Source organism: Neopsephotus bourkii, unplaced genomic scaffold (assembly GCF_033783945.1).
Source record: "Neopsephotus bourkii isolate Nb327-2 ecotype Australia unplaced genomic scaffold, CSIRO-AGI_Nbou_v1 NB_558, whole genome shotgun sequence".
NCBI lineage: Eukaryota > Metazoa > Chordata > Aves > Psittaciformes > Psittacidae > Neopsephotus > Neopsephotus bourkii.
This window is the reverse complement of record NW_026901059.1, coordinates 160262-186059: the sequence shown is the minus strand read 5'-3', so window position 1 is coordinate 186059 and position 25798 is coordinate 160262. Positions and strand designations below refer to the sequence as shown.

Here is a 25798-nt window from a genome sequence, read left to right as displayed (position 1 = left end):
CATAGGAACAGGACGCATTTCTGTCAAGCTGTTCTTTTGTTACTATGTTTCCTATGGAAATAAGAGAATAACAAAAATGGCTTCAAGAATGAAAACTGCAATGTGAAGTCAGAGCAGAGCAGATGTTTGAATAGGCCACATTTCTCATAACTAATTTGCCTGACATCCTGTCCTCACACTGCTGCGACATGGAAATCCCAGGACATGCATATTCACCAGCTGCAACACAGCTTGGAGCTGCTTGGGGGTTAAGTAACTTTATTAAATAGCTTTCTCAATTACAGGTTGAGATAAGTGAGTTTCCAGAATTGCCTTAGCCTCATTTCTTTAAAGGCGGGGGGGGGACAATGTGGAAGAGCTGAGTGCTGCTTTGGCCAGTACTGTGAAGATTGGGTACCTGTAGGAGGGGATGAAGTGGGAAACAGGAGTGTTTCTTGCTCAGCTGAATGCTGCTTACTTGGCTTGGTCCACAGTTTACCACAGCTGGTGAGGCTTTTGTGAAGTCTTTGTTGCTCCCCACAGCTCTTCAGGTGAGTAACTGTCTTGGGGTCATGGGTTTTTCCAGTGCTCTGCTTTGCCTCACTCCATGCTGTAATTCTGTTTTTCACAGGAGCTAGTGACCTCATCACCTTTCACTCTTCAGTCCTCTCTCTTTCCCATAGCAGGGGAAGGATTAGATTGAAAATAGGGAACCCTTCTAGTGCTGGAAAAAGTTTGTACTGGATAGCTCCTGTGTTTTCCAGCTGTTCTCCACTGCTTTGCTGAAAGAGACTGTCCCTACAAGCCTTGCCCACTTGCACCCCCAACTCTTTAAGCTTTTCCTATTTATACCATGCAAAAATCCAGCAAAGTAGAAAAATGAGCAGTGCAAGTAAGAGAACTAAAACGTTTTGGCTGCTGATTGTACTTGGCCTTAACAGCTTCTCATATGAGTACACTGTTAGTGAAGCACAAAGTTGGGGTGATAGTGCTGCTGCTGGAGTACTTTTGGAGGATTTCAGGGCTTTGGCCCTTTGCAGCAGGGATGCAGATCGTGGCTCTTCAGGTTGTGCTCCCTGGGGAGAACTGGGATGTGAAGAGCTGAGTTCTGTACAGGGGGAAGTAAGCAGTTCATGGAAGAAGCCACGTGAAGGTGGTTGGGCTTTGCCTTCAATAAGTGAGCAGATACCTGAGCACATCAGGTTGGAAAAGGGAAGGGGGGACCTGCAGGGGCAGGCATTCCCAACAGCAACTCTTTCCTTCAAGTCTGGCAGGCACTGTTGTGTCTGCCCTCACTTTAGGCTGGCAAAAATCGTTGTGGTTCTTGGCTTGAGTGGAAGATCAGGGGACATGCGGTACTGAAGGCTCATACATAGTGCAGCAGTTCTGGGTACCAATTAGTAGATTTGTTGTAGTCCACAGATTTGGGAGGATATTTGGGGATGCTCAGCCCTGCATGTGGACTGCCTGTAATCCAGCTCCAGGTCATTTGTTCTAGCTGTGTTTGAGGATAGGGGCCAGGGTAAGGAAGAAAGGGAGGGATAGGCAGTGTTGCATGCACAGACTGCTCTTAGCTGCCCTGTGCTTGCCTTGTGCCTGGGCCAGAGCTGCTGCTGCCTCTGAGAGCCCCCAAGCCTCTTCCTGGCAGTGACATCCCCAGCTCAGAGTGGGTCTGTGGATGTTCCCACACAGAGGAGAGGACAAATCCTCTTTCTGGTACTGCTCTGCAGAGCACATCTGGCATACAACTGCTGGGACCTGGCATCAGTGGGACCATGGGGTGTGTGACTGAAACCACCAACCCCATGAAGGTACCTTTGTCACCAGCTCCTTCAAACCTTTTTGGTGTCTTGTATTTTGCTTCCGTGTCCCAGGCAGGGCATGCTGATGGGACCATGGGACACCATGCTGCAAAGTGGGACCAGAACAAGAGGGAATAAACTGGAAAGTGAGCCCCTGTAGTCTAGGAGTGTGAGGGGATGGCTGCAAAGGGAAAAGGAGCAAGGTAGAAAAGCAGGGTCTGCAGGAAGGACCTTGCTCCAGCTGGTTGCCTCTCCCCAGGGGGGGATGTCAGCCATCAGGCTCTTCAGAACAGCACATGGCCATAGCAGGACCTCTTCTCTTGTCAGCAAACTGGGCTCATGCTCTGCTGTGATGAATTTGTAAGAGACTTTTAATTGTGACAGACAGCGGGCCCTTTGAAAAGCTGTCCTCACTTCTGTAACTGAAGATCTGCCACCCCTTTAATGTTTTGCCCTGCATTTTAATACTGTAGCCCATTGCTCAGGCTGGGGGTTTTAATAGAGTAACAACTGGTAGATGTTTCCCACTTGGTGCATGCTGTGTTCAACCCCTGGCACATGGCACAGGATCTGCCCACCCCCCTCCCAATTTCTTGCTCCAAAGAAACCATTAGTGAAGGCGATGCACCCATCAACAGAGATGGAGGGTTTGCACAGGAGACCAGTGTCTTGGCTCTGTGGCTGTAGCACATGGAAGTGAGCTCTGCGCCCTCCAAAGTAGCTTTTTGGTGTTCTGTGGCTGACTGCAGTGTGAGCTGGATGCCACACAACAGCAGCAACAAGTATAAATGTTGGCTTGGGTGCAAAACGGATACTTTTGGGTGCAAGACCCTTTCTTTCTTGCTGAGGCTGGGCTGGTGGTGGGGATCTGTACAGTGAGGTCCCTGCTAGCAGTGCCAGCAGCACATGCTCCCCTCAGTTCCCAAAAGGGCTGCAGGGCAGTTTGCTGCAGTCCCACAACTATGGAAAACAAAAATAATGGAATAGAAATATAGCTATGGCTATGAGGAACATAGTGGCCTGAGAGAGCACCCAGGCAGTTTCATGTGCTGCTCTCTGAAGCCCAGCAAAACCCAGCACTGCAGGGACTGGGTTGCTCTAAAATACCACTTAATGAAGCTCAACTGCAAGGAGGAATTTCTGGTGATGCTATATTGGACCAAGTAATTTCCAACTGTGAAATGATCAGTCTGCGAAGCGGGCTGGGAGCAAGGCTGAGCATCTCGTTTTATCTGTTGCAGCCTGTGAGTAAGATTCAAGTAATTTCTGTGCTGCTTGTTCACAAGAAGTCAGTGACAAAGGGGGCAGTCAGAGATCTCAAGCACAAATATAGGCTGCATGCTTAATGGATTGGGAGCAGCCCTGAGAAGGACTTGTGGGTGTTGGTTGAATGGGAAAATTCAGTCCATAAACAATTGGCTTCGAGGCTGGTGCTGCAGGCAGGGCTTTGGATTCTTTGATAACGGCTGGTTTTATAGGGCACCAGTCTGGACATTGGCATGTGGGAAAGGTTTATCGCACAGAGGCAAAAGGATGCTGGGGCACGAATTAGCAGGGCTCATTTGGAGAGCTTTAAACTAGATTCGAAGGGGGATGGGGTTGTAGCTGGGCTTGCCTCAGTGGGACAGCGCTCCGGAATTGATGAAGACTGGGAGGCCTCCTGTAATCCTAGGGTGAAATCGGTGTGCTCAGCTCGCTCCCTGAAATGTCTGTACACCAATGCGCGCAGCATGGGAAATAAGCAGGAGGAGCTAGAAACCTGTGTTAAGTCAGGAGATTATGACCTGGTGGCAATTACAGAGACGTGGTGGGACAGCTCACATGACTGGAATATAGTCATGGAGGGCTATGTCCTTCTCAGGAAAGACAGGCCAGCCAGGTGGGTTGGTGGGGTTGCTCTTTATGTGCGAGAGCAGCTACAATGCACTGAGTTCTGTCCAGGGACAGATGATGAGCGAGTTGAGAGTCTGTGGGTGAGAATTAAGGGGCAGGCTGGCAGGGGCAATACTGTTGTGGGTGTCTGTTACAGGCCACCGGATCAGGGTGAGGAAGTTGACGAGGCCTTCTACAGGCAGCTGAGAGCGGCCTCACAGTCACAGGCCGTGGTCATTGTGGGGGATTTTAATTTCCCTGATGTTTGCTGGAAGGACTACTCAGCAATGCAGCCGCAGTCCAGGAGGTTCCTCCAGTGTATAGATGATAACTTCCTCATGCAAATGGTGGATGAGCCAACCAGGAGAGGTGCGCTGCTGGATCTCATCCTCACTAACAAGGAAGGTCTGATCAAAGCAGTGAAGGTTGAGGGTGATTCAGAGAAAACTCCAGGAACAAACTTGCCAACAAAGTTTTCAATCTGACAAGCAGGTATTCTTTATTGCCGCACCGGGAGACACGGGGGATAACTCCTCCTAACATGTGCTATACAAGCCACCCTTATATAGTCCCTGGGCATACATACATATTCATGAGGTTACTTATGGATTACATCACTTTCCAGAGAGTTCCCCGCATGCGTACAGAATTGTGGTGCTGGTCTCTGAAGGTGGGTTACTTCTTCCAACAATCTTCATCACTTCTGGCAGCCTTTGAAGCATGCACAGTAGATGCTCATACCAGTTTAATTGGTTCGTTAGCACCAGAGACATAATAATCCTCCTATCCTCCTACTTATCAGTTAAACTGTAGCCCATCCTGGACACCTGCAGTTCCCAGATACTCCTTATCCCTGTGTCCTGTTCTTCTAGACTGTTTTTCTTAAAACTAGGCCAACTATAACGATTTATCTTGTGAGAATTCTCAGTATGTTCTCTAGCTGTACTCTATTTTTTTTCTCTGTGTATCATGCACCTCAGTAATTTTCCATTGCTACTGTTACAAAGCCATCAAACTTAACATTACTTAAAACTACTTATAAAGGTTTCTATATCCCATTTTGTGATTTTGTGCCCCTTTGTCTCAAATTCCCCCCTTTTTCTATCCTTTTGCAAATTCTTTTGCAACATTTTATATATTACCATTGCCATCAAAAGTCTTTTTGAAATAATTTCCCGTTTCTACCTGGTGCTTAGTTTCATTCCTTTTCCAATCTTCGTAATTTATCATAGACCGTTTACAACACCAGAGGGAACATTGTATCATACCACAAGTAATCAATATTAAAATAATTAACACCAATATTCCTGCAACCAGTTGCCTCAACCAGGAGAGATTGGGTAACCATGAAGTTAACTTCTTCCATGTTTCTTCAAAGCCCCAGGAGGTGTCATCCATGGCCATTTCATGAAATATCTTAGTTTGCTTCCAAATTTCCTCCAGATCTGTTTCAATTCTGCCACTTTAGTCTGTATAGGAACACCAGCTTTCATTGATTATGGAAGAAACCCCTCTTTGTGATGCCAGTAACATGTCTAGAGCCATTTGGTTTTGTAATATCACCTTAGATAGGCTAGTTATCTCTTGTTGTTCTGCCTGGATTATACCTATGTTTTTACTTTCCATTTCCTCTATGGTTGCTGAGATATTTACAATTGCCTTCTCTAATTCACTTACTGCCAAAGATGGAATTAGCCCTTTTACAAAACTATGAAATGAGTTGTGCCATTCAATAATAGGGTTAAACCCTCACTTAATTCATTTAGCAAAACTTCCAATCCAGGTCCCAGAAGGGTACCTGTTGATAATAGTAAAGTTGGGTATTATAGCACCTAAGGTGCGTGCCCCCTTCCATTTGGGGGTAGAATCTTATAAGCATTTTTTCCACATAACCAATATCATCCTTTCCCTTTAGGAATGGGCCATCACTGAACTACGATACCATATACCATACAATATTAATTGTATGATTGCAATTTGAATGGTGACCTACATCTGTGGCATTTAAACAAGCCTGATCTCCTACCCTGGTTCCTGGTGTAATACATCTTTGTGCACAGGTGTAGTATTTATTACCTGGGTTAGGATTAACTATTTCAAATGTTAACCTTTCCTTCGAATACAGATTGCTAGTGTTCACCCACAAATTTGTCCATGAGACAGTGTTAGGAATTGGAACTCCAATTAATGGGAGATCCAGGCTTTCTCCTGATTTAGGCAACTGTGCACACACCCAACAGTCACTACGATTAAAACATTAGTAACATTCTGCACTAATTTCAGGTATAAATTCTGGTCCCAAGCTTGTGCGCCAGTTATCATATGAGTCCAAATTATGACCGACACAATTTCATACGCAAGGGTACTGAAGGTTCGATCCACCCTGTCTTCTCTGGCTCTGGTGCTTTCTTTATTCTTGAATAATGTGCCCAAGCAGGTTGTTCCTTTATCTTCACTGCTGTAAAGGTGATCAATAATATCTGGTATACTCCGCTCCACTTCTCCTGTAGAGGATCTCCTGAAAAATTCTTAACATAAACCCAGTCTCCAGACCTGAAAGGGTGAATTGGATAATCCAAACCTCTGGCTCTGGTCCCCACTATTCTCTTATTTATCTCCTCCAACTGTTTTCCCAGATTGATCAGAAACTGTCGGAGATAGCCTTCCCCCACTTCCTGAAGACTCTCTCCTTTAAACTGGGACTGATATGGTCTTCCATACAAAATCTCAAATGGGCTAATCTCTTCTTTTGACCGGGGTCTAGTTCGAATTCTTAATAAAGCCAGTGGTAATGCCTGGTACCAATATAAATTCGTTTCCTGACATATTTTACTAATTTGTTGTTTAATCAGATGGTTTATCTTTTCTACTTGCCCACTGGCCTGAGGCCTATATGGAACATGCAGTTGCCAATCAGTTTCTAATTTTTTGCTAATTTCTTGTAACAATTTTGCACTAAAGTGCGAGTCTCGGTCAGAAGAAATTGCCTCTGGTACCCCAAAATGATCTTATTATCTTGTTAAATAATATTTTAATCACTTGTTTTGCATTATTTATTCTGTAAGGGAATGCTTCTGGCCAGCCTGAAAAAGTATCCGTTAACACCCATAAATATCGATAACCACCCCTTTTTTTTTTTTTGGTAATTCAGAAAAATCTATTTGCCACTGCTGTCCGGATAACTTCCTCTCCCAATTGTCCCAGTTTGATTTCTATTTTCAGTCTTAGGATTATTCTTAAGACATAGCTGACATTGTTTTGTCACTAATTGAACTGTGGTGTATAGATTTGTTTGTCTAAATATTTATGCAAAGAGTTGCTACCCCAATGAGTTTTATTATGTTCTTCCTGAGCTAACATCCAGAGCTGGTTATAGGGGATTACAATTCGTCCACCAGGTATTTGAGCCCAACCCTCTATTTTGCTGTCCCTTTAGATTCTCAATCAATTTTCTATCCTCTTTTGAATATCTAGGTTTAGATTTTTCAATTGGTAGTTTGCCATCAGGGATTAAGGACATGATTTGAAATTGTTTAGCTGCTCATTTGGCTTCAAAATTGGCCAAATTATTTCCAATTTCTTGATCAGAGCCACCTTGTTGATGTCCTTTACAGTACATAATAGGTACTTCTTCAGGTAGCTGAACAGCTTCCAGTAATTGTAGAATTTCTGTAGCATGGTTAATCTGTTTCCCTTGTGTGTTCAAAGGTCCACATTCTTTCCAGATAGCACCATGGACATGGACCACACCAAATGCATATTTAGAATCAGTCCTAATATTTATCCTTGTATCTTTAGCCAGTTCCAGAGCTCTTATTAATGCTATTACTTTTTACTTCTGGGCAGAGATGTTACCAGGTAAAGGTTTAGATTTTTTTTTTTATTCTTTTATTATTTTTTTTTTTTTAACCTGTGAAGTGGTGGTAATGGCATATCCTGCCTTTCATTTACCATTTTTCATGAAGCTACTACCATCAGTAAACCAAGAATCATCATCTTCCAGAGGTTTTTCTTTCAAGTCTGGTTGGCTCGAATATACAGTCTCTATGGTGGTCAAGCAGTTCTGTGTTAGTGGTTCTGTCGATTGTTCCTGCAAAAGGATGCTGGATTCACAACGTTAACGACCACAATTTCTGTATCATCCTGTTCTACAGTGGTGGCCTGGTATTTAAAAAAACGTGAAGGAGATAACCAGTGGGCTCCTTTCTGCTCCAGGACTACTGATACCACATGGGACACTAGCACAGTAATCTTTTGTCCCAAAGTAAATTTGCAAGCCTCTTTAATATTTGTGATAACTACTGCCATAGCTTTTAGGCATCTGGGCCATCCTTTGCTCGCTTCATCCAGCTGTTTTGAAAAACATGCCACTGCTCTGCTGTAGGGTCCTAGTTTCTGAGCAAGGACCCCCAAAGCTATTCCCTGTTCTTCACAGGAATATAGCCAAAAGGATTTAGTCACATCCAGGAGTCACAGAGCTGCAGTTCTCATTAGCTCCGTTTTTAAATTTCTAAAACCCCCTTCTGCTGTATCAGTCCATTCTAAAGAGGGAGAGTTTCCTTTGAACAGTTCATAGATTGGTTTTACCAGAACACCATAATCATGGATCCAAAGTCAGCACCATACAGTCATTACCAGGGATGTCCGGAGCTCCTTGACGGTTGATGGTCTTGGAGTCTGGCAAATGGCTTCTTTTCTAGCAGTTCCAAGTTCTCTCTGTCCTCCTGTTATTTCATATCCTAGGTAGGAAACTTGGGTTTGGGTTAGTTGGGCCTTTTGTCCAGATACCCGATAACCATTCAGTCCCAGAAAATTTAACAATTCCACTGTCCACTTGATACATTCTTCCTTTGTTTCTGTAGCAATTAACAGGTCATCCACATATTGTAACAGAGTCCCATTTGAGTAGGTGGCTTCCATGATTCTAGTTCTCATGCTAGCTGATTTCCAAAAATTGACGGACTGTTTTTTTAACCCTTTAGGCAATACTGTCCAAGTTAATTGAGTTTCCCTTCCTGTATCAGGATTTTCCCATTCGAAAGCCAATAATTGTGGCTTTCTTTGGCCAATGGTAAGCAAAAGAAAGTGCCCTTTAAATCCAGGATGGCAAACCTTTTCTGATTATTATTCAATTTAGTCAATCAGTCATACGAATTAACTCCTACTGGACCAATATCCTCTGCAATTTTGTTGATTGCCCTGAGATCGTGAACCAATCTACAACTTTTCTCATCGTATTTCTTTACTGTCCAGATAGGAGTATGTGAGAAACTATAGACTAGGGTATTGTTTATTAAGATTTATGTTAAGCCCAATGTAAAGGTTAGGCAACAAAAGATATGAAATCGCTTATGCAAACAGCCACCAGACACAGCTTACCCAAGATAAGATAACCGCAATCGCTTACACAACTAAACCAGACGCCGATTGTGCAAACTAAAGATAACTGCAAGATGTTCCAGGAACTGACAGAAGTAAGATAAACAACTCCATATAAGGACATATGAGTAAAAGGTCAACTATGTGAAGCATGCGCAGAGTACCTCCACTACTTCATGAACACGGAAGTAAAGATGTATAAAAAGGGGCTGTTTGAACTGATCAGCACGGCAGTTGGCGGAGCGCAGACTCCCCTGTCGTCCAGCGCTGGTTTTGCTCATATTCTACTTGCTATAATTAATAAAATTTTAATTGGATTATGATCCGTTGTGGTCTCAATTTATAACAAGTATTATATTCCAATTCACATTCAATTAATAATCTATATTTTAAAATTTATCAATTTTTTTTTATTCCCTTTGATCTTCTAATTTTAAGGGATACTGTTTTATTCTAATTGGGTAGGCCCCCCTTTTTATTTCCACTTTAACAGGCAAAGCATTTTTCGCCTTACCTGGAACTTCAGATGCCCATACTCCCACATATACCTGATTAAGGATTTCTTCTATTTCAGGGAGGTCCTCCTTTTTGCTTTTCTGTTGAATTAAACTCAAAACTGCAATTAATTGTTTTTAACTCTGAATTCCATTTTGCCTTCTTTAAATGTTGCTTCTCGCCCTAACAAAGATTTTAGAGAATTTGGCATGCATAAAAATTTATGCATTCCGATTTGTTTTCCCAATTTGTACTTTAAAGGTTCCAAAAAGAATGCCTTTTTTTTTTTTTTTTTTTTCCTCTTTTCCTTGGTGGCCAGTAGCTCCCACATCTGTAACGAATTCTTTTCTCTCTGATTTAACACCAAATAAGTTACTCCTGTATCCACTAAAATTCCACTTTATTTCCCCTAGTTCATAGTCTTAATGTAACCAGTGGATCTGCTAGGGTAGATTCCCCAGGTCCCCGTCAGTTTAGTTCCAGTTCAGTCACCGGAGCCACTCCATGGCACTGCCCTCCCCAGGCAGTCTCACTTCCAGCGTCCAAAACCCCCCATAGCACGCACACCGGTCCGGTCCCACAGAAGAGAAGAGCCCACTCCCCCACCTCCTGCAGACATCCCTCCTCCCACGCTCAAACACTGGAGCTGCTCGAGCTCCCCTCCTTTCCCCCTTGGTTTTCCTTTTTTTTTTTTCTTTTTCTCACAGCGGCTCCCCCTGCTCTGCAGGGCTGCAGGTGCCTGCCTCTGCAAGAGCGCTTCTGGTTTAACCCCTTCTTAACTCTGAATGTGGATGTGCCGCTTGTTGCCAGTGACAGAAATCTCTTCCTCCTTATCAATATCAGATAGGACAGAGGCAGAGGGTGCTCCTCTCGGAGGTACCTGTAGTACGTGATTTTCCACCTTATCTTCCTCTGGAAAAAGGACAGGAGACCACTCCATTCTTTAATGCAAGCAGTCTCGTTTATTAAGGGTTTGGTTACAGGTTATATAGCATCTATAATGAGCTCATTATTGGTTAATTGCTAAGTGTCTGCGTGGCGCCTTTTGTAGTTAACTTCAGCAATTTAGAGCCTCTTTTTACACCTTGTTATTGTAATTAGGGACTTTCCAGCCGGCACAACGACCTTGCCTATGATTGGTTGCCTGGCTATTGCTTACACCTTGCTTTTGTTACTGGCCCACAAGTCGTAAGTGCTCTTCATGCCCCCGCTCTCCAAACCATGTATCAATAAAAACTCTCCACATCTTCCTGATTACTGTTTTTTTAACTTTAAACATCTTTCCCCAATATCCCAGGCTGAGCATCTCCAGCTTAACTTTCAGTTTTTCCCTGTCCTTTTCCAAAGCCAAAATTAAGGAATCTGGCAGAGCTATATTAATTTTGCATTCAGTCTGTCACTCTGTGTGATTTCTTAAAGTGAAAAACATATCTGCATACATTACTTCATCCCATTTTCCTTGCCCCCTTAAAACAACATTAATTGTAACAATGTATTATAGTTCAGAGTTCCATTTTTAGGCCATTTTTCCTGATCTTCCAAAGTATACAAAGGCCACCATTGGTTACAATATTTTACCAATATTTTCTTATTTACCAAGCCCCCAGGAGACCCTCCAAGTTCTTTCCAGTGTGCCAAAATGCACCCAAAAGGATTCTTTTTCAAGATCTCTTCACTCTGCTGATTTTCCATTATCAATCTCACATTCACACACACACACAGACGGGATCCCCAGACATACTCCACACAGTTACAACACTTGAGACAAAGACAGAGACTTAAATTCAACCAAACAAACAACAGTTAATAACACAGTTATAACATCCTGTCACCAGTACCAGAATCACAAGACCAAAATCATTACTGTAACAAGCCACAAAATAAGCGAATACCAGTAGAATCAAAAGCAATACTTCCTAACCCTTATAGCTCAGACCATATTGTAACATTAATAGGGGGGTTTCCTTGAACCCTTTATAGTTGACCAGCCTGTCAGTGTCCCAGGAAGGATGAGACCCTTGTGTCCGACCAGCCTGTCTGCGTCCCACTGTGGGAACCATACTGAACAGCCCACTGTATTGGAGGGTGATTCTACTAACCTATTCAGGGACCCACGCTGACAGCGTCACTGAATCAAATCCCTTATGGGCTGTTGATAGCACACTGGACCCAAAACCATTTCCACAAGACACCCCCCTGTGTCTTGTAGGACCTAAATCACAAGATGCCCCCTGCTTAGTTATAACAGTCTGTCACTGATACCAAAATCACAAGACCAAAATCCTTAATATAACAAGCCACAAAATAAATCAAATACCAGTAAAATCCAAAACCTTTTTCTGCAAGACACCCCCTGTGTCTTGCAGGACCCAAACCACAAGAAGCCCCCTGCTCCTTGTGGGTGTATACCAAACGGATGCTAGCAACCGGGTATACGCCCTTACCTACGAGATTTCTTATCTCGATTTATGGAAGGCTTCCAAACCATGCGTACGCTTACCAAGCCAATTTACCAAACCAATTTACCAAACCGAGGTGCCCCCTGCACCTTACAGACTATACAAAAAAAAGAATACCTTTTATGAGATGGTCCTTGTCTGCTCCTGCAGCGATCCGAATGAGTCGAGGGGTCCCTCCGGGAAAAATTCCCGAGGGCCCTAGGGAGCCCTGTCCTCAGTGGGTCCTGCAGCCGAGCAGAGAGGCTCCCATCTGGGTCACCAAATTTATTCGGAGAAAACTCCAGGAACAAACTTGCCAACAAAGTTTTCAAGCTGACAAGCAGGTATTCTTTATTGCGGCGCCGGGAGACACGGGGGATAACTCCTCCTAACGTGTGCTATACAAGCCACCGTTATATAGTCCCATGGCATACATACATGTTCATGAGGTTACGTATGGATTACATCATTTTCCAGAGAGTTCCCCGCATGCGTACAGAATTGTGGTGCTGGTCTCTGAGGGTCGGTTACTTCTTCCAACAATCTTCATCACTTCTGGCAGCCTTTGAAGCACGCGCAGTAGATGCTCATACCAGTTTAATTGGTTCGTTAGCACCAGAGACATAATAATCCTCCTATCCTCCTACTTATCAGTTAGTTTAACTGTAGCCCATCCTGGACACCTGCCATTCCCAGATACTCCTTATCCCTGTGTCCTGTTCTTCTAGACTGTTTTTCTTAAAACTAGGCCAACTATAACGATTTATCTTGTGAGAATTCTCAGTATGTTCTCTAGCTGTACTCTATTTTTTTCTCTATATATCTTGCACCTCAGTAATTTTCCATTGCTACTGTTACAAAGCCATCAAACTTAACATTACTTAAAACTACTTATAAAGGTTTCTATATCCCATTTTGTGATTTTGTGCCCCTTTGTCTCAAGGGCTGCCTTGATTGCAGCGACCATGAGATGGTGGAATTCAGGATCTTGTGTGGTAGGGCCAGTAGAATAGCAAGTAGGATTGCAACCCTGGACTTTAGCAGGGCAAACTTTGGCCTCTTCAAGCAATTGCTAGGGGAAATCCCATGGGCTAGGCTGCTTGAAGGTAAAGGGGCCCAAGATAGTTGGTTGACGTTCAAGGACTGCTTTTTCCAAGCTCAAGATCAGAGCATCCCGACAGGTAGGATGTCAAGGAAGAGGGTCAGGAGACCTGTTTGGCTAAATAGGGAATTGCTGCGTATGCTGAAGTGGAAGAGAAGAGTTTACAGGTCATGGAAGGAAGGGCTGGCCACTTGGGAGGAATATAAGGCTGCTGCTAGGGGATGTAGGAAGGCAGCTAGGATGACTAAGGCCTCCTTGGAATTAAAGCTGGCGAGAGGGGTCAAGGACAGCAGAAAGAGATTTTTCAAATACATGGCAGATAAAACTAACACCAGAGGCAATGTAGGCCCGTTGATGAACGGGACGGGTGCCCTGGTGACAGAAGATACAGAGATGGCAGAGTTACCGAATGCCTTCTTTGTTTCTGTCTACTCTGCTGGAGGCAATCCTGAAGAGCCCTGTACCGCTGAGACCTCGGATGAAGATAGGTCAACGGAGCGGTCTGCCTTAGTCGATGAGGAATGGGTTAGAGACCAGTTGAGCAATCTGGACATCCATAAATCCATGGGTCCAGATGGGATGCACCCGCGGGTGCTGAGGGAACTGGCAGAGGTCATTGCTAGACCGCTCTCCATCATCTTTACCAAGTCTTGGGAAACGGGAGAGGTGCCTGAGGACTGGAGGAAAGCAAATGTCACTCCTGTCTTCAAAAAGGGCAAGAAGGAGGACCCGGGTAACTATAGACCGGTCAGCCTCACCTCCATTCCTGGGAAAGTGATGGAACACCTTATCCTTGGTGCCATCTTAAGGCATATCAAGGATAAGAGGGTTATGAGGGGCAGTCAACATGGCTTCACCAAGGGGAAGTCATGCTTGACCAATCTCGTAGCCTTTTATGAGGAAATAACACGGTGGATGGATGATGGCAGAGCGTTGGATGTGGTCTACCTTGACTTCAGCAAATCATTTGACAGGCTCCCACAGCATCCTTGCAGCTAAATTGAGGAAGAGTGGTCTGGATGATCAGGTAGTGAGGTGGACTGTGAACTGGCTGAAGGAGAGAAGCCAGAGAGTTGTAGTCTATGGGGTGGAGTCTAGTTGGAGGCCTGTATCTAGTGGAGTGCCTCAAGGGTCGGTACTGGGACCAGTATTATTTAATATATTCATCAACGATTTAGATGAGGGAATTGAGTGTACTATCAGCAAGTTTGCTGATGACACTAAGCTGGGAGGAGTGGCCGACACACCAGAAGGCTGTGCTGCCATCCAGCGAGACCTGGACAGGCTGGAGAGTTGGGCAGGGAATAACTTGATGAAATATAACAAGGGAAAGTGTAGAGTCCTGCATCTGGGCAGGAACAACCCCAGGTTCCAGTATAGGTTGGGGAACGACCTGTTAGAGAGCAGTGTAGGGGAGAGGGACCTGGGGGTCCTAGTGGACGACAGGGTGACCATGAGCCGACACTGTGCCCTTGTGGCCAAGAAGGCCAATGGCATCCTGGGGTGTATTAGAAGGGGGGTGGTTAGTAGGTCGAGGGAGGTCCTCCTTCCCCTCTACTCTGCCCTGGTGAGACCGCATATGGAATATTGTGTCCAGTTCTGGGCCCCTCAGTTCAAGAAGGACAGGGACCTGCTGGAGAGAGTCCAGCGCAGGGCAACTAAGATGATTAAGGGAGTGGAGCATCTCCCTTATGAGGAAAGACTGAGGGAGCTGGGTCTCTATAGTTTGGAGAAGAGGAGATTGAGGGGCGACCTTATTAGTGTATATAAAGGGGGAGTGTCACGAGGATGGAGCCAGGCTCTTCTCAGTGGCAAACAATGAAAGGACAAGGGGAAATGGGTACAAATTGGAACACAAGAGGTTCCACTTAAACCTGAGAAGAAACTTCTTCTCAGTGAGGGTGACGGAACACTGGAACAGGCTGCCCAGGGAGGTTGTGGAATCTCCTTCTTTGGAGACATTCAAGACCCACCTGGACACGTTCCTGTGTAACCTTATCTAGGTGTTCCTGCTCCGGCAGGGGGATTGGACTAGATGATCTTTTGAGGTCCCTTCCAATCTCTAACATACTGTGATACTGTGATGAGAAGCTCCCCATGGCCTGTCTTCAGTATGTGCTTGAGCCCAGAAAGCCCCTATGTGCTGGGCTGTATCCCCAGCAGCATGAGCAGCAGGTCAAGGGATGTGATTCTTCCCCTCTACTGTGCTCTGGGGAGACCCCTCCCCCCTAGTCTTGCATCCAGATCTGGGGCAACAACACGAGGTATGTGGAGCTGTTGGAGCAAGTCCAGAGGAGGCCACGAAGATGCTCCAAGGGCTGGAGCACCTCTGCTCTGGAGACAGGCTGAGAGAGCTGGGATTGTTCAGCCTGGAGAAGAGAAGGCTCTGGAAGACCTTAGCAGCTTCCAGTGTGCCAGTGTGTTTCTTCACAAGAAAGATGAAGAGGGGCTTTTGACAAAGGCCTGTAGGGACAGGACAAGCGGAAATGGTTTTAACCTGACAGAAGGGAGATTGAGATGAGATCTTGGGGAGAAGCTCTTACCTGTGAGGGTGATGAGGCACTGGCACAGGCTCCCTAGAGAAGCTGTGGCTGCCTCATCCCTGGCAGCATTCAAGGCCAGGTTGGATGGAGCTTGGAGCAACCTGGTCTGGTGGTAGGCATCCCTGCCTGTGGCAGAGGTTTCTTTTGGGATGGAAGGGACCTTGAAACTCATCCAGTTCCAGTCTCTGATTCTAGCCCTGGCCAAGCACAGAATCACTTCAGAAGTCTTTATTCTTGATGTGCTACATGGCTGTGAGTCCAGCACGCCCCATGGCCAGTGGATAAGAGGATGCAATCCCCAACCCATGGAGGGTCTCTGGACAAGGCTCATAACATGCTGGAGTTTTCATGTGTGCAGGTAACCAGCCCATCAAAGAAATCCCTTTCTGCCCTGCTGTCATTCGGCTGCAGTATCACAGGCAGAGCAGGGGGAAGCTCCTCATGGCCTGGCTGCATATTGTTCCCATGTTAACCTTGCCTGCTCAAAAGGGCCATGCTCAGCACTGTCCAGCCAGGGACCCACACACTGGCACTGATGGGGAGGCATCTCTACTCCAGATAAGTCTACGGGTGCTGCCCACCTCGGTGAGACCCATGGCACTCAAAGCTCTTGGTTGTGGGATTAAACCCCCCTGAAGAGGTGGGATAACCCCTGAATAGAGTCCCATCACATGAGCAAAGCCCCCCTTACTCTGTAGCCAGAGGAGCTGCAAATGCTGGAACTGTTTCAGACTGCAATCCTGAAGCTTTTTGGCAGAAAATGTACCTACTGTGTAGCCACTGGCATATTTCCCCACACACAGCTGCAAGCCGCAGTGTGTTTTTTGTCCCCTCCCCCCAGTTGCTTTGGCTTCTTCTCCTCCCCCCCCGCCTTTTTGTTTGGCTGGATCACAAAGCCTGGCTCTTTTCTGCTAACATAACCCCACAGGTGTGTGGAATTTGGAAATGTCAAGTCAAAACCCAGTAATTGCCTGCAACTGCTGAGCCCACCCCAAGCTGTGATGCCATTGCAAGCCTTTGGTATCAGGAACCTGGATGGATACACTGTTGCCATTCCTTCAGTCTGAAATAATTATGTTGTTCATTTATTTGCATGGCATAAATAGAATATTATGACGTTTTGTACAGTTCATGTGAACACACATAGAGTGAAGTAAAAGCTATCCCAGGGATGCCTTATCCCTGGCAGTGTTCAAGACCAGGTTGGATGGGGCTTGGAGCAACCTGGTCCAGTGCAAGATGTCCCTGCCTGTGGCACAGGGGGTTGGATCTAGATGAGCTTTAAAATCCCTTTCAGCCCAAACCAGTCTGTGATGCTGTGAGATGTTAAGAACTGAACCAGTCCTTAAAATTAATATAAGCTTCAAAAAGCTGTGTATTGCTTCCTGAGCCCTGGGACCAAAATCTGGTATTTTCTAAGAATTGTTCTGTAATCTGGAGAGTGAAAAGGATATATTTTTTTTGTATGTTTTTGCCTGTGCCAAATGGCTGCTGAAATAATGGTGCTTTACCCTATCTGCCTTGAAAAATACCATCTGGCCTGGTGTCAGTGGGGGGTATGGGAGGGATACTGGCTGTTCTTGGCCCCTGGACACAACCTCCAGCACAAAGGTGTCCAAAGGGAAAACCATGCCAGTGCTTCCAGGCAGCTTGCTGTCTTTGGAGCACAGTAGGCAATGGGGGGAACTGGGGTTTATCATAACCACTGTCTCAGCTGTGCAAGAAAACCTTCCAAACCAACTCAGGAGCTGGATCTTGCCTGGGATGATCTCTCCAGGAGAGGAGAAAGCCAGGAGAGAGAGATGTGATTTCAGCAGGTTTCTAGCCTCTGATGGTCCCCTGTGTAAACCATCCTTCTGCTGCATTTAAAACAAGGGGCTCAAAAGCAACCTTCAAGCTGCTTGTCTTTGGTGCTGCAGCCACTATACAAATGAAACCTTGTGTGAGTTTTCCACCTTCTAATGACTCGTTAATTTATGTATTTATTTTCCCCTTTATTGGTGGAATGAGAATTGCAATCTGAAAGGGAACCAGCCCCTCTGAGAGTCCAGGGAGAATGTTGTAGGTGCATGGGGGGATATTCTCCTGCACCTAGGGAGGCAGAGGGTTTGGGCTTTGTGGTAGGCATGGGTGCAAGGAGGTGCTCTGTCTCTAGCTGCGACTGTGCTTGCTCTCCTTCAGGATGCTGTGGTGGGATTTTGATAGAATCACAGAATGGTTTGAGTTGTAAAGGGCCTTAAGGTCATCTAGTTTCAACCCCCCTGCCATGGGCAGGGACACCTTCCACTAGACCAGGTTGCTCCAAGCCCCATCCAACCTGGTCTTGAACACTGCCAGGGACAGACCATTCACAAATTCCTTGGGCAACCTGTTCCAGTGCCTCACCACTCTCTCAGCAAATAATTTCTTCCTTATATCTAACCTACATCTCCTCTGTTTAAATTTAAACCCATTACTACTTGTCCTATTGCTACAGTCCCTGATGAAGAGTCCCTTTCCTGCATCCCTGTAGGCCCCTTTCAGATACTAGAAGGCTGCTATGAGGTCTCCACAGAGCTTCTCTTCTCCAGGTTGAACAGCCCCAATTTTCTCCAGCTTCCTTATCCTCATGGCCTCCTGTTCTGGGTTCAGCTGTAGCAGTTATTTTTCTCCTTCCTAATAGCTGGTGCAGTGCTGTGTATTTGACTTTAGTCTGAGAACAATGCTGATAATACACTGATCTTTTTAGTTCTTGCTAAGTAATGCTTACCCTTATCAAGGACTTTTCAGTCTCATGCTCTGCCAGTGTGGAGGGGCACAAGAATCTGGGAGGAAGTAGACACAGGACACCTGACCCAAACTAGCCAAAGGGATATTCCATACCACAGCATGTCATGTCCAGTATATAAATGGAGGGAGTTACCTGGATGGCCCAGATTGCTGCTCTGGTTGGGCTGGATATCGGTCAGGGGGTGGTGAGCAATTGTATTGTGCATCACTTGTGTTTATTGTTTTCTTTTCCTTTTCCCCTTTTTTAATATTCTTTCCCCTTGTTATTTCCCTTATCATTATTACTATTGGTGGTAGTAGTGTTACCATAAAAGTCAGAGAAACTTTCTAAGACTCAATTTGGAGTTTTAGAAAGCAGCATTCTTTATTGCAGCACTGGGCGCACATGCGAATAGCTTCGCAAAGGTGAGCGCACCTGTTACTTGCCAGCAGCAGCTACATATTTAGCATACTCATGCATATTCACACAGTTTCCAGGAACTAATTATAATATCTGCATCCTAATTAAGCATGTGCTTTCTTGCTGAGTGGGGGTCTCTGGTGTTTGCCAGTGGTCTTCCTCACTGTGTTTACTGAACGATCTCAGTGCTTGTGCATGCTCTCAAGGCCCTAGTGTAACGTGGCGGGCTGTGGCAGAGTGTAATCAGGGCTGGTGTTGTGGGTCTGGTGACAAGGACAGGGGGTGCTAGTGGGGCTGCACCCACCACCTGCAAGACAACCCTGACTGTCCTTCAGCGGGATTCGAACCTCTGTTTCCCCTTCAACCACGGCTGGTGGGCGGGGCGTACTCTCCCTTGGCCACGCCCTCTCCCCTCCCCATGCGAGGGCTCGCCTGACGGCAGCTGCAAGGCAGTTTTTCAGCAGCCGCAAGTGAGGTAGGGTTGTGTATTGTGATCTTCTCTGCTGCGTCCTGCCGGTACGTCTGGGGCCAGCGGTTCCTTTTCCCCCGGTGAGGCTTTTTTTTTTTTTTTTAATCCTGGCCGGAGGAGCAGCGGTTGCCCGCGCTCTGTGCCCGGCCCTGGCAGGGCGGGCGCGCAGCGAGTGGGGCCGTGAGGCGGCGGGGTTGGGGGGGCTGGTTGCTGTGACGGCCGTGCCCGCGCTCCTTGCTCCACTCTGTGTCAGGGGCTTCGCTGTGGGGTCAGGGCGCAGGCTGCCATCGAATTTTCTTCCGTCCAGCTTCCCTCAGAGGTCCGGCACAGCGACCGGGTAATCTGCGGTGCCAGCCTGCGGCCTCTGCGCTACCTGAGCCAATGCTAGATCTGGAGGTGGTGCCCGAGCGGTCTCTGGGGAATGAGCAATGGGAGTTCACCTTGGGTAAGTATGTTCCCCCTCCGTCTCCGTGGGGATGAGGGGTTGGTTCGGGTCTCCTCATGACCTGTAAGGTTTCTGTTACTGCTTTCAGGGAGTTGTAAGAGTGAAAGAGAGAAAGAGTTAAGGCTTGCCTGCTCTATCACTAAAAATACTAATTTATAAACTTTAAGAATTTTAAGTCTCATCTTCAGGTTTTGTACAACGTGTTGTGCTTTGTTCATCAGTGCCTGTGCTTCTTTGTTTTCTTCTTAGTTTTTTTTTTCTTCTTTGTTTTGTTTTTTTTTCTTTGTTTTGTCTTACCTTGCCATCTTGGACTAGCAATTTTATAAATGACTTCTAAAAGATGAGGCATGCATTTATTGATTGTCACATGTATTGATATGTCAAGTGATATCCAGCATCTTCAGCTGTGATAATACTTAAATACTGTGCTTTTTCTGTACAAATCCTTCATAAATGAGTTGAGTTTTACAATTTCTTTGTGTTGTTGCTGAATTGCAACAATACATTAGAGAAGGTAAAGTTTTGAGAGCTTTTCTCTATGTTAGATAACCGGTATTTCTCCCCACCAATAATGTGTGTTTTTCATGTGTGCGAGAGGCCCTTCTCTACCAGTTATTGCTCTCTTTACTGTGGTGAGGAAGAACTTTTCCGTAGCTGTTGGAAATTTGGCTGGTGCTCATCCCAGGCCACTTAAATGTGCAGTTGAAACTCTGAGGGTTCTTCAGATGACCCATGTTTTTAAGCAGATAGTGGTAGTTCTTAAAACTCCATACAATCATAGAATAGTTAGGGTTGGAAAGGATATTAAGATGGTCCTATTTCTAAACCCAGTCTTGGTCATTTCTAACCCAGTTTTGCCCATTTCTAGAAAGTTTTAGGCCATTTCTGCCTATTTCTAAACAATATCTGGCCATTTCTAACCTATATTTGCCCATTTCTAATTCGTTTTTACAAATTTGTAAATATTTGTAACCCATTTTTACTTGCCTCTAAGCTGTTTGAAGCCATGAATTGGCTATTTCTAATTTTTTTTTGCCATTTCTATCCAATTTTGTCGTCTTTCTAAACCTTTGGACTCCATTTTTGGCCATTTCCAACCCAGGTTTGACATTACAAAAACATTTTAAGCCATTTTTGGCAATTTTTAACCCATTTTGGCTTACCTCCAATCTTTGTTAAGACTTGCTTGACTATTTGTAACCCTGTTTTGCCCATTTCTAACTCGTTTTAAGCCATTGTTACTATTTCTCACCCATTTGCACCTCTTTCGAACCTTTGTTAGCCTTGTTGGCTGTTTCTAAACCCAGTCTTGGCCATTTCTAAACCCAGTTTTGACCATTTCTAGAGAGTTTTAAGCTATTTCTGGCTATTTCTAAACAATTTCTGGCCATTTCTAACAAAGATTTGCCCATTTCTAATTTGTTTTTACAGATTTGTAAATATTTGTAACCCATTTTTACTTGCCTCTAAGCTGTTTGAAGCCATGAATTGGCTATTTCTAAACTTTTTTGACATTTCTATCCAATTTTGTCCTCTGTCTAAAACTTTCAAAGCCATTTTTGGCCATTTCCAACCCAGTTTTGACATTACTAAAACATTTTAAGTCTGTTTTGCTAATTTTTAACCCATTTTGGCATACCTCTATTCTTTGTTAACACTTCCTTGACTATTTGTAACCCTGTTTTGCCCATTTCTAGCTCGTTTTAAGCCATTTTTTGCTATTTCTAACCCATTTTTACCTCCTCCTAACCTGTTTGAAGGCATTGTTGGCTATTTCTAAACCCAGTCTTGGCCATTTCTAACCCAGTTTTGACCATTTCTAGAAAGTTTTAAGCCATTTCTGGCTATTTCTAAACAATTTCTGACCATTTCTAACCTAGATTTGCCCATTTCTATTTCGTTTTTACAAATTGGTAAATATTTTTCCACACTGTTGCATGTTTCCATAGCTGTTGCATTTTCAGAGTGATTGATTGAGATACCAGCATTGGACTCTTCTGGTTTTCCGACTTTGCTGTTGCTTTGTCTAGATCACAATTAATGGTGGTAGTAGCTTGGCTTATGCAAGCAGGGTTCTGTATGTCAGCTGCCTGTGTTTGGCAAGACTTACGATGCTGCTGTTGTCACCTGTGACATCAGGGAGACGGATTCTTCCTTAAAATCACTGCTACACTGCTGCCACAAGCTTGGGTTGCACCAAAGGTGTGGTCATGTGATCTGAGATAGTTTATATGGACCCCATTGAACACAGAGGGCTGTTTATGCTGCTGTGACTTCCAAGTCAAGTACAACTTGATGGTTATAGGGAGGTTAAGAAGTGCTTTTGGAAGATAATTATAGTACCTCAGGTCCCACCCTTTGAAATCTCAGTGATCTCTTGATACTGCTAGCATGTTACTATTGATGTCATCTACCTGGATTTGTGTAAAGTGTTCGACACTGTCCCACACGACATTCTTGTCTCTAAATTGGAGAGACATCAATTTGATGAATGGACCACTCGGTGGATAAAGAGCTGGCTGGATGGCCGCACACAGAGTTGTGGTCAATGGCTCAGTGTCCGGCTGGAGACCAGTAATGAGTGGTGTCCCTCAGGGATCAGTGTTGGGACTGGTCTTGTTTAACATCTTCATCACTGGCATGGACAGTGGGATTGAGTGCACCCTCAGCAAGTTCGCCGATGACACCAAGCTGTGTGGTTCGGTTGATACGCTGGAGGGAAGGAATGCCATCCAGAGGGACCTTGACGCGCTTGTGAGGTGGGCTGATGCCAACCTCATGAAGTTTAACCATGCCAAGTGCAAGGTCCTACACCTGGATCGGAGCAATCCCAGGCACAGCTACAGGCTGGGCAGAGAAGAGATTCAGAGCAGCCCTGCGGAGAAGGACTTGGGGGTGCTGGTCGATGAGAAAATGAACATGAGCCGGCAGTGTGTGCTTGCAGCCCAGAAAGCCAACCGTATCCTGGGCTGCATCAAAAGGAGTGTGACCAGCAGGTCAAAGGAGGTGATCCTGCCCCTTTACTCTGCTCTCATGAGACCTCACTTGGAGTATTGTGTACAGTTCTGGTGTCCTCAACATAAAAAGGACATGGATCTGTTGGAACAAGTCCAGAGGAGGGCCACGAGAATGATCAGGGGACTGGAGCACCTCCCATATGTAGACAGGCTGAGAAAGTTGGGGCTGTTCAGCCTGGAGAAGAGAAGGCTGAGTGGAGACCTCATAGCAGCCTTCCAGTATCTAAAGGGGGCATATAGGGATGCTGGGGATAGACTCATCATTAGGGACTGTAGTGACAGGACAAGGGGTAATGGGTTAAAACTTAAACAGGGGAAGTTTAGGTTGGGTATAAGGAGGAAATTCTTTCCTGTTAGGGTGGTGAGGCCCTGGAATAGGTTGCCCAAGGAGGTTGTGAATGTTCCATCCCTGGCAGTGTTCAAGGCCAGGTTGGATGAGGCCTTGGGTAATATGGTTTAGAGCGAGGTGTCCCTGCCCATGGCAGGGGGGTTGGAACTTGATCTTAAGGTCCTTTCCAACCCTAACTATTCTATGATTCTACTGTGCGCTCTTGGTTCTGTGAGAACTTTTATGATTCTTTAGTGCCTATGTTACCTGAAAAGAAATGCAATCACAAATTATATACTGAGACAATCTTCATAAATACTGGTTTCCCCCCATTCTCCTTATAAGAATTATAAAAGGGAAGAGAGAAAATGATCTTGGGGTGTGTTTGTTTTTTTTTTTTTGTTTTTGTTTTGTTTTAATCCCCAAAGCCTGTTAATGCAGTCTCATGGTTAAAATTACACACTGTTTCTTTGTGTGTACCCACACATGCATACATAGATGTGAGAGGGAGGAAACTCAGCTGTAATTCTTGGAGTAAACATAGCCACCATGTTATGTGTCTAATTAGCATGTCCTGCTGGTACAGAGCAGGAGGTTGACTAGGTATTAAGATATTTGATTTTGTCTTGTGATGTATGAAAATTGTCCCTGTTGATAAAGCTGTTTGAGCTGTGTTGATGGTAAGGAGGCTGGAAGTGCTGGTGTAAATGGGGCTGTGGCTGCCAGCAATATTCCACTTGTGATTTGCTTAGATCTGCTCTTAAGAAAGCTACTGGCAGTATTCCTGAACTGCTGCTGACTCTGGCTTCCAGTATTGTGTCCACAATGGAGATAACTGAGGGGAAATGCCAGGAAATTTTTTTACATGAGTTTTTTTGATTCTGTTTCTGGCTCTGGTGTTGAGTATACGGCATCAGAGCATAAAAAATTCAAGCAAGGCTGAGTTTTGTTTTCAGTTAGGTACGTGTGTCACTGTACCTCTTGGGCTACATTCCTGCTGTTTTAAAAGAAAACAAATACTTCTATAGTGCCTATAGCTGTATTAGTGTTCAAGTTCTGTATGACTTCTAAGGTATACTTGCATTTTTCTTGCTTTTTATATTCTTCCCACTAAATTTCACTTTTTATATAACATGTTATAATTCATCTTTTTTTAGATTTTTCTTGTCTTCTCTTTTAGTCTTTATTCACTCTTCTACCCCCCTCCCCTTCAAGGCACTTAGTCTTAGCATAGACTAATGTTTCAAGCCTTGCTGTTCATGACCAGTGCATGTGAGAGGTGTGTCTTTGCCACTTGTGGCACCCCAGCATTTAGAAAAGGGAAAAGTCTCCAATGAGAGAATCCTAGAACTGATCTTTGTGGGTATTATTTGCTATGGCTCAGTTTTGTTGACTGTCTGATGTGCTGGAAACTGCATCCCTGTGCCCCCCTGCCTGGTGAGCAGGGGGAAAAAAAAATTGTTTTCCTTCTTGACTGCAGGGGCTGATGAATGTTGAGGAAAAGGCGTGTTGTGTGTATGTGTGTGAGTAAGAAGGGTGGAGAAAAATAACTCAGTTTCTTTACTCTTCCTTTGGCTCTCTGCTGATCGAGGCAAAGGGAGGATACTGGCTCCTCCATGTTTTAGGTTCTGTGAAATGTTCTTGGAGAACTTAAGCTCCTCATTGCAGCTTTGCTAAGCAGCTGTGTGGCAAAATCTTGATTCTCAGTTGCTGAACACTGAACAAAATCAGTCCATGTCCATTTGCTTGCAGCTTGAGAAAGCTCTGAGAGTCACATGAGCCATCTGTTTGCACACTTACCTACCAAAGATTTTTTTTTTTTTTAAAGAGCTCATGTTCTTGCAAGTCTCGTAGAAATACTGACTTTGAAAATGGTTTTTATGCTTTTAAATTACTGTTACTTTTCTTTTTTTAATCATAGCACTTACTGGGTTAAGAAACGTGAAGCTTTCACAACAGCGATTTTGATTTTGGCCTCCTGCTGTTCTTTATGTTTCTGTTCCATTTTGAAAATATTATCTAATACATAATAACTATCTCTTTAAAACTCAGCTGCTGAGACTACAAGGCAACTTCTATTTTCTAGGTAATAGGAAACAGTGCTGCTTTACTGTGTGGCTCTGTGCATTTTAATTTTATTACTGTTATTAAGCTAATAACTATTCTCTTTGATATTATATAGAATCATAGAGTAGTTAGGGTTGGAAAGGAACTTAAGATCATCTAGATCCAACCACTCTGCCATGGGCAGGGACACCTCACACTAAACCGTGTCACCCAAGGCTCTGTCCAACCTGGCCTTGAACATTGCCAGGGATGGAGCATTCACAACTTCTTTGGGCAACCCATTCCAGTACCTCACCACCCTTATAGTAAAGAGCTTCCTCCTTATATCTAATCTAAATTTCCCCTGTTTAAGTTTTAACCCCTTACCCCTTGTTCTATCACTACAGTCTCTAATGAAGAGTCCCTCCCCAGCATCCTTATAGGCCCCCTTCAGATACTGGAAAGCTGAAGAGTCCCTCCCCAGCATCCTTATAGGCCCCCTTCAGATACTGGAAAGCTGCTATGAGGTTTCCACGCAGCCTTCTCCAGGCTGAGCAGCCCCAGCATTCTCAGCCTATCTTTTTCTGGTGTATAATTTCTAGCTGCAAAAAGAAGTTGCTTCTCTGCTCATGTGAAAAAAATCTGATAGGAACAGTTGTATATAGTATTTTCAAGTTTAATTACTGTAGCTCTTATCTATAACCCTGTTTTGCT

The 25798-nt window shown here is 44.8% G+C and overlaps 1 protein-coding gene across 3 annotated transcripts in view; it reads left to right on the top strand.

Moving 5' to 3' along the window:
- Nucleotides 1–19182: 19182 nt before the first annotated feature.
- Nucleotides 19183–25798, top strand: part of LOC133211068 (phagosome assembly factor 1-like) — a 53909-nt gene continuing 47293 nt past the window's right edge. For 2 of the 3 annotated variants that reach the window (XM_061351139.1, XM_061351137.1), the window contains exons 1-2: nt 19249–19328; nt 19556–19693. In XM_061351139.1, the coding sequence (XP_061207123.1) occupies nt 19630–19693 (64 nt within the window). In that variant the 5' untranslated portion in view covers nt 19249–19328; nt 19556–19629. Of the gene's footprint in view, nt 19329–19555; nt 19694–25798 lie in introns of all 3 variants that reach the window. The other variant, XM_061351138.1, reaches the window with a different exon arrangement.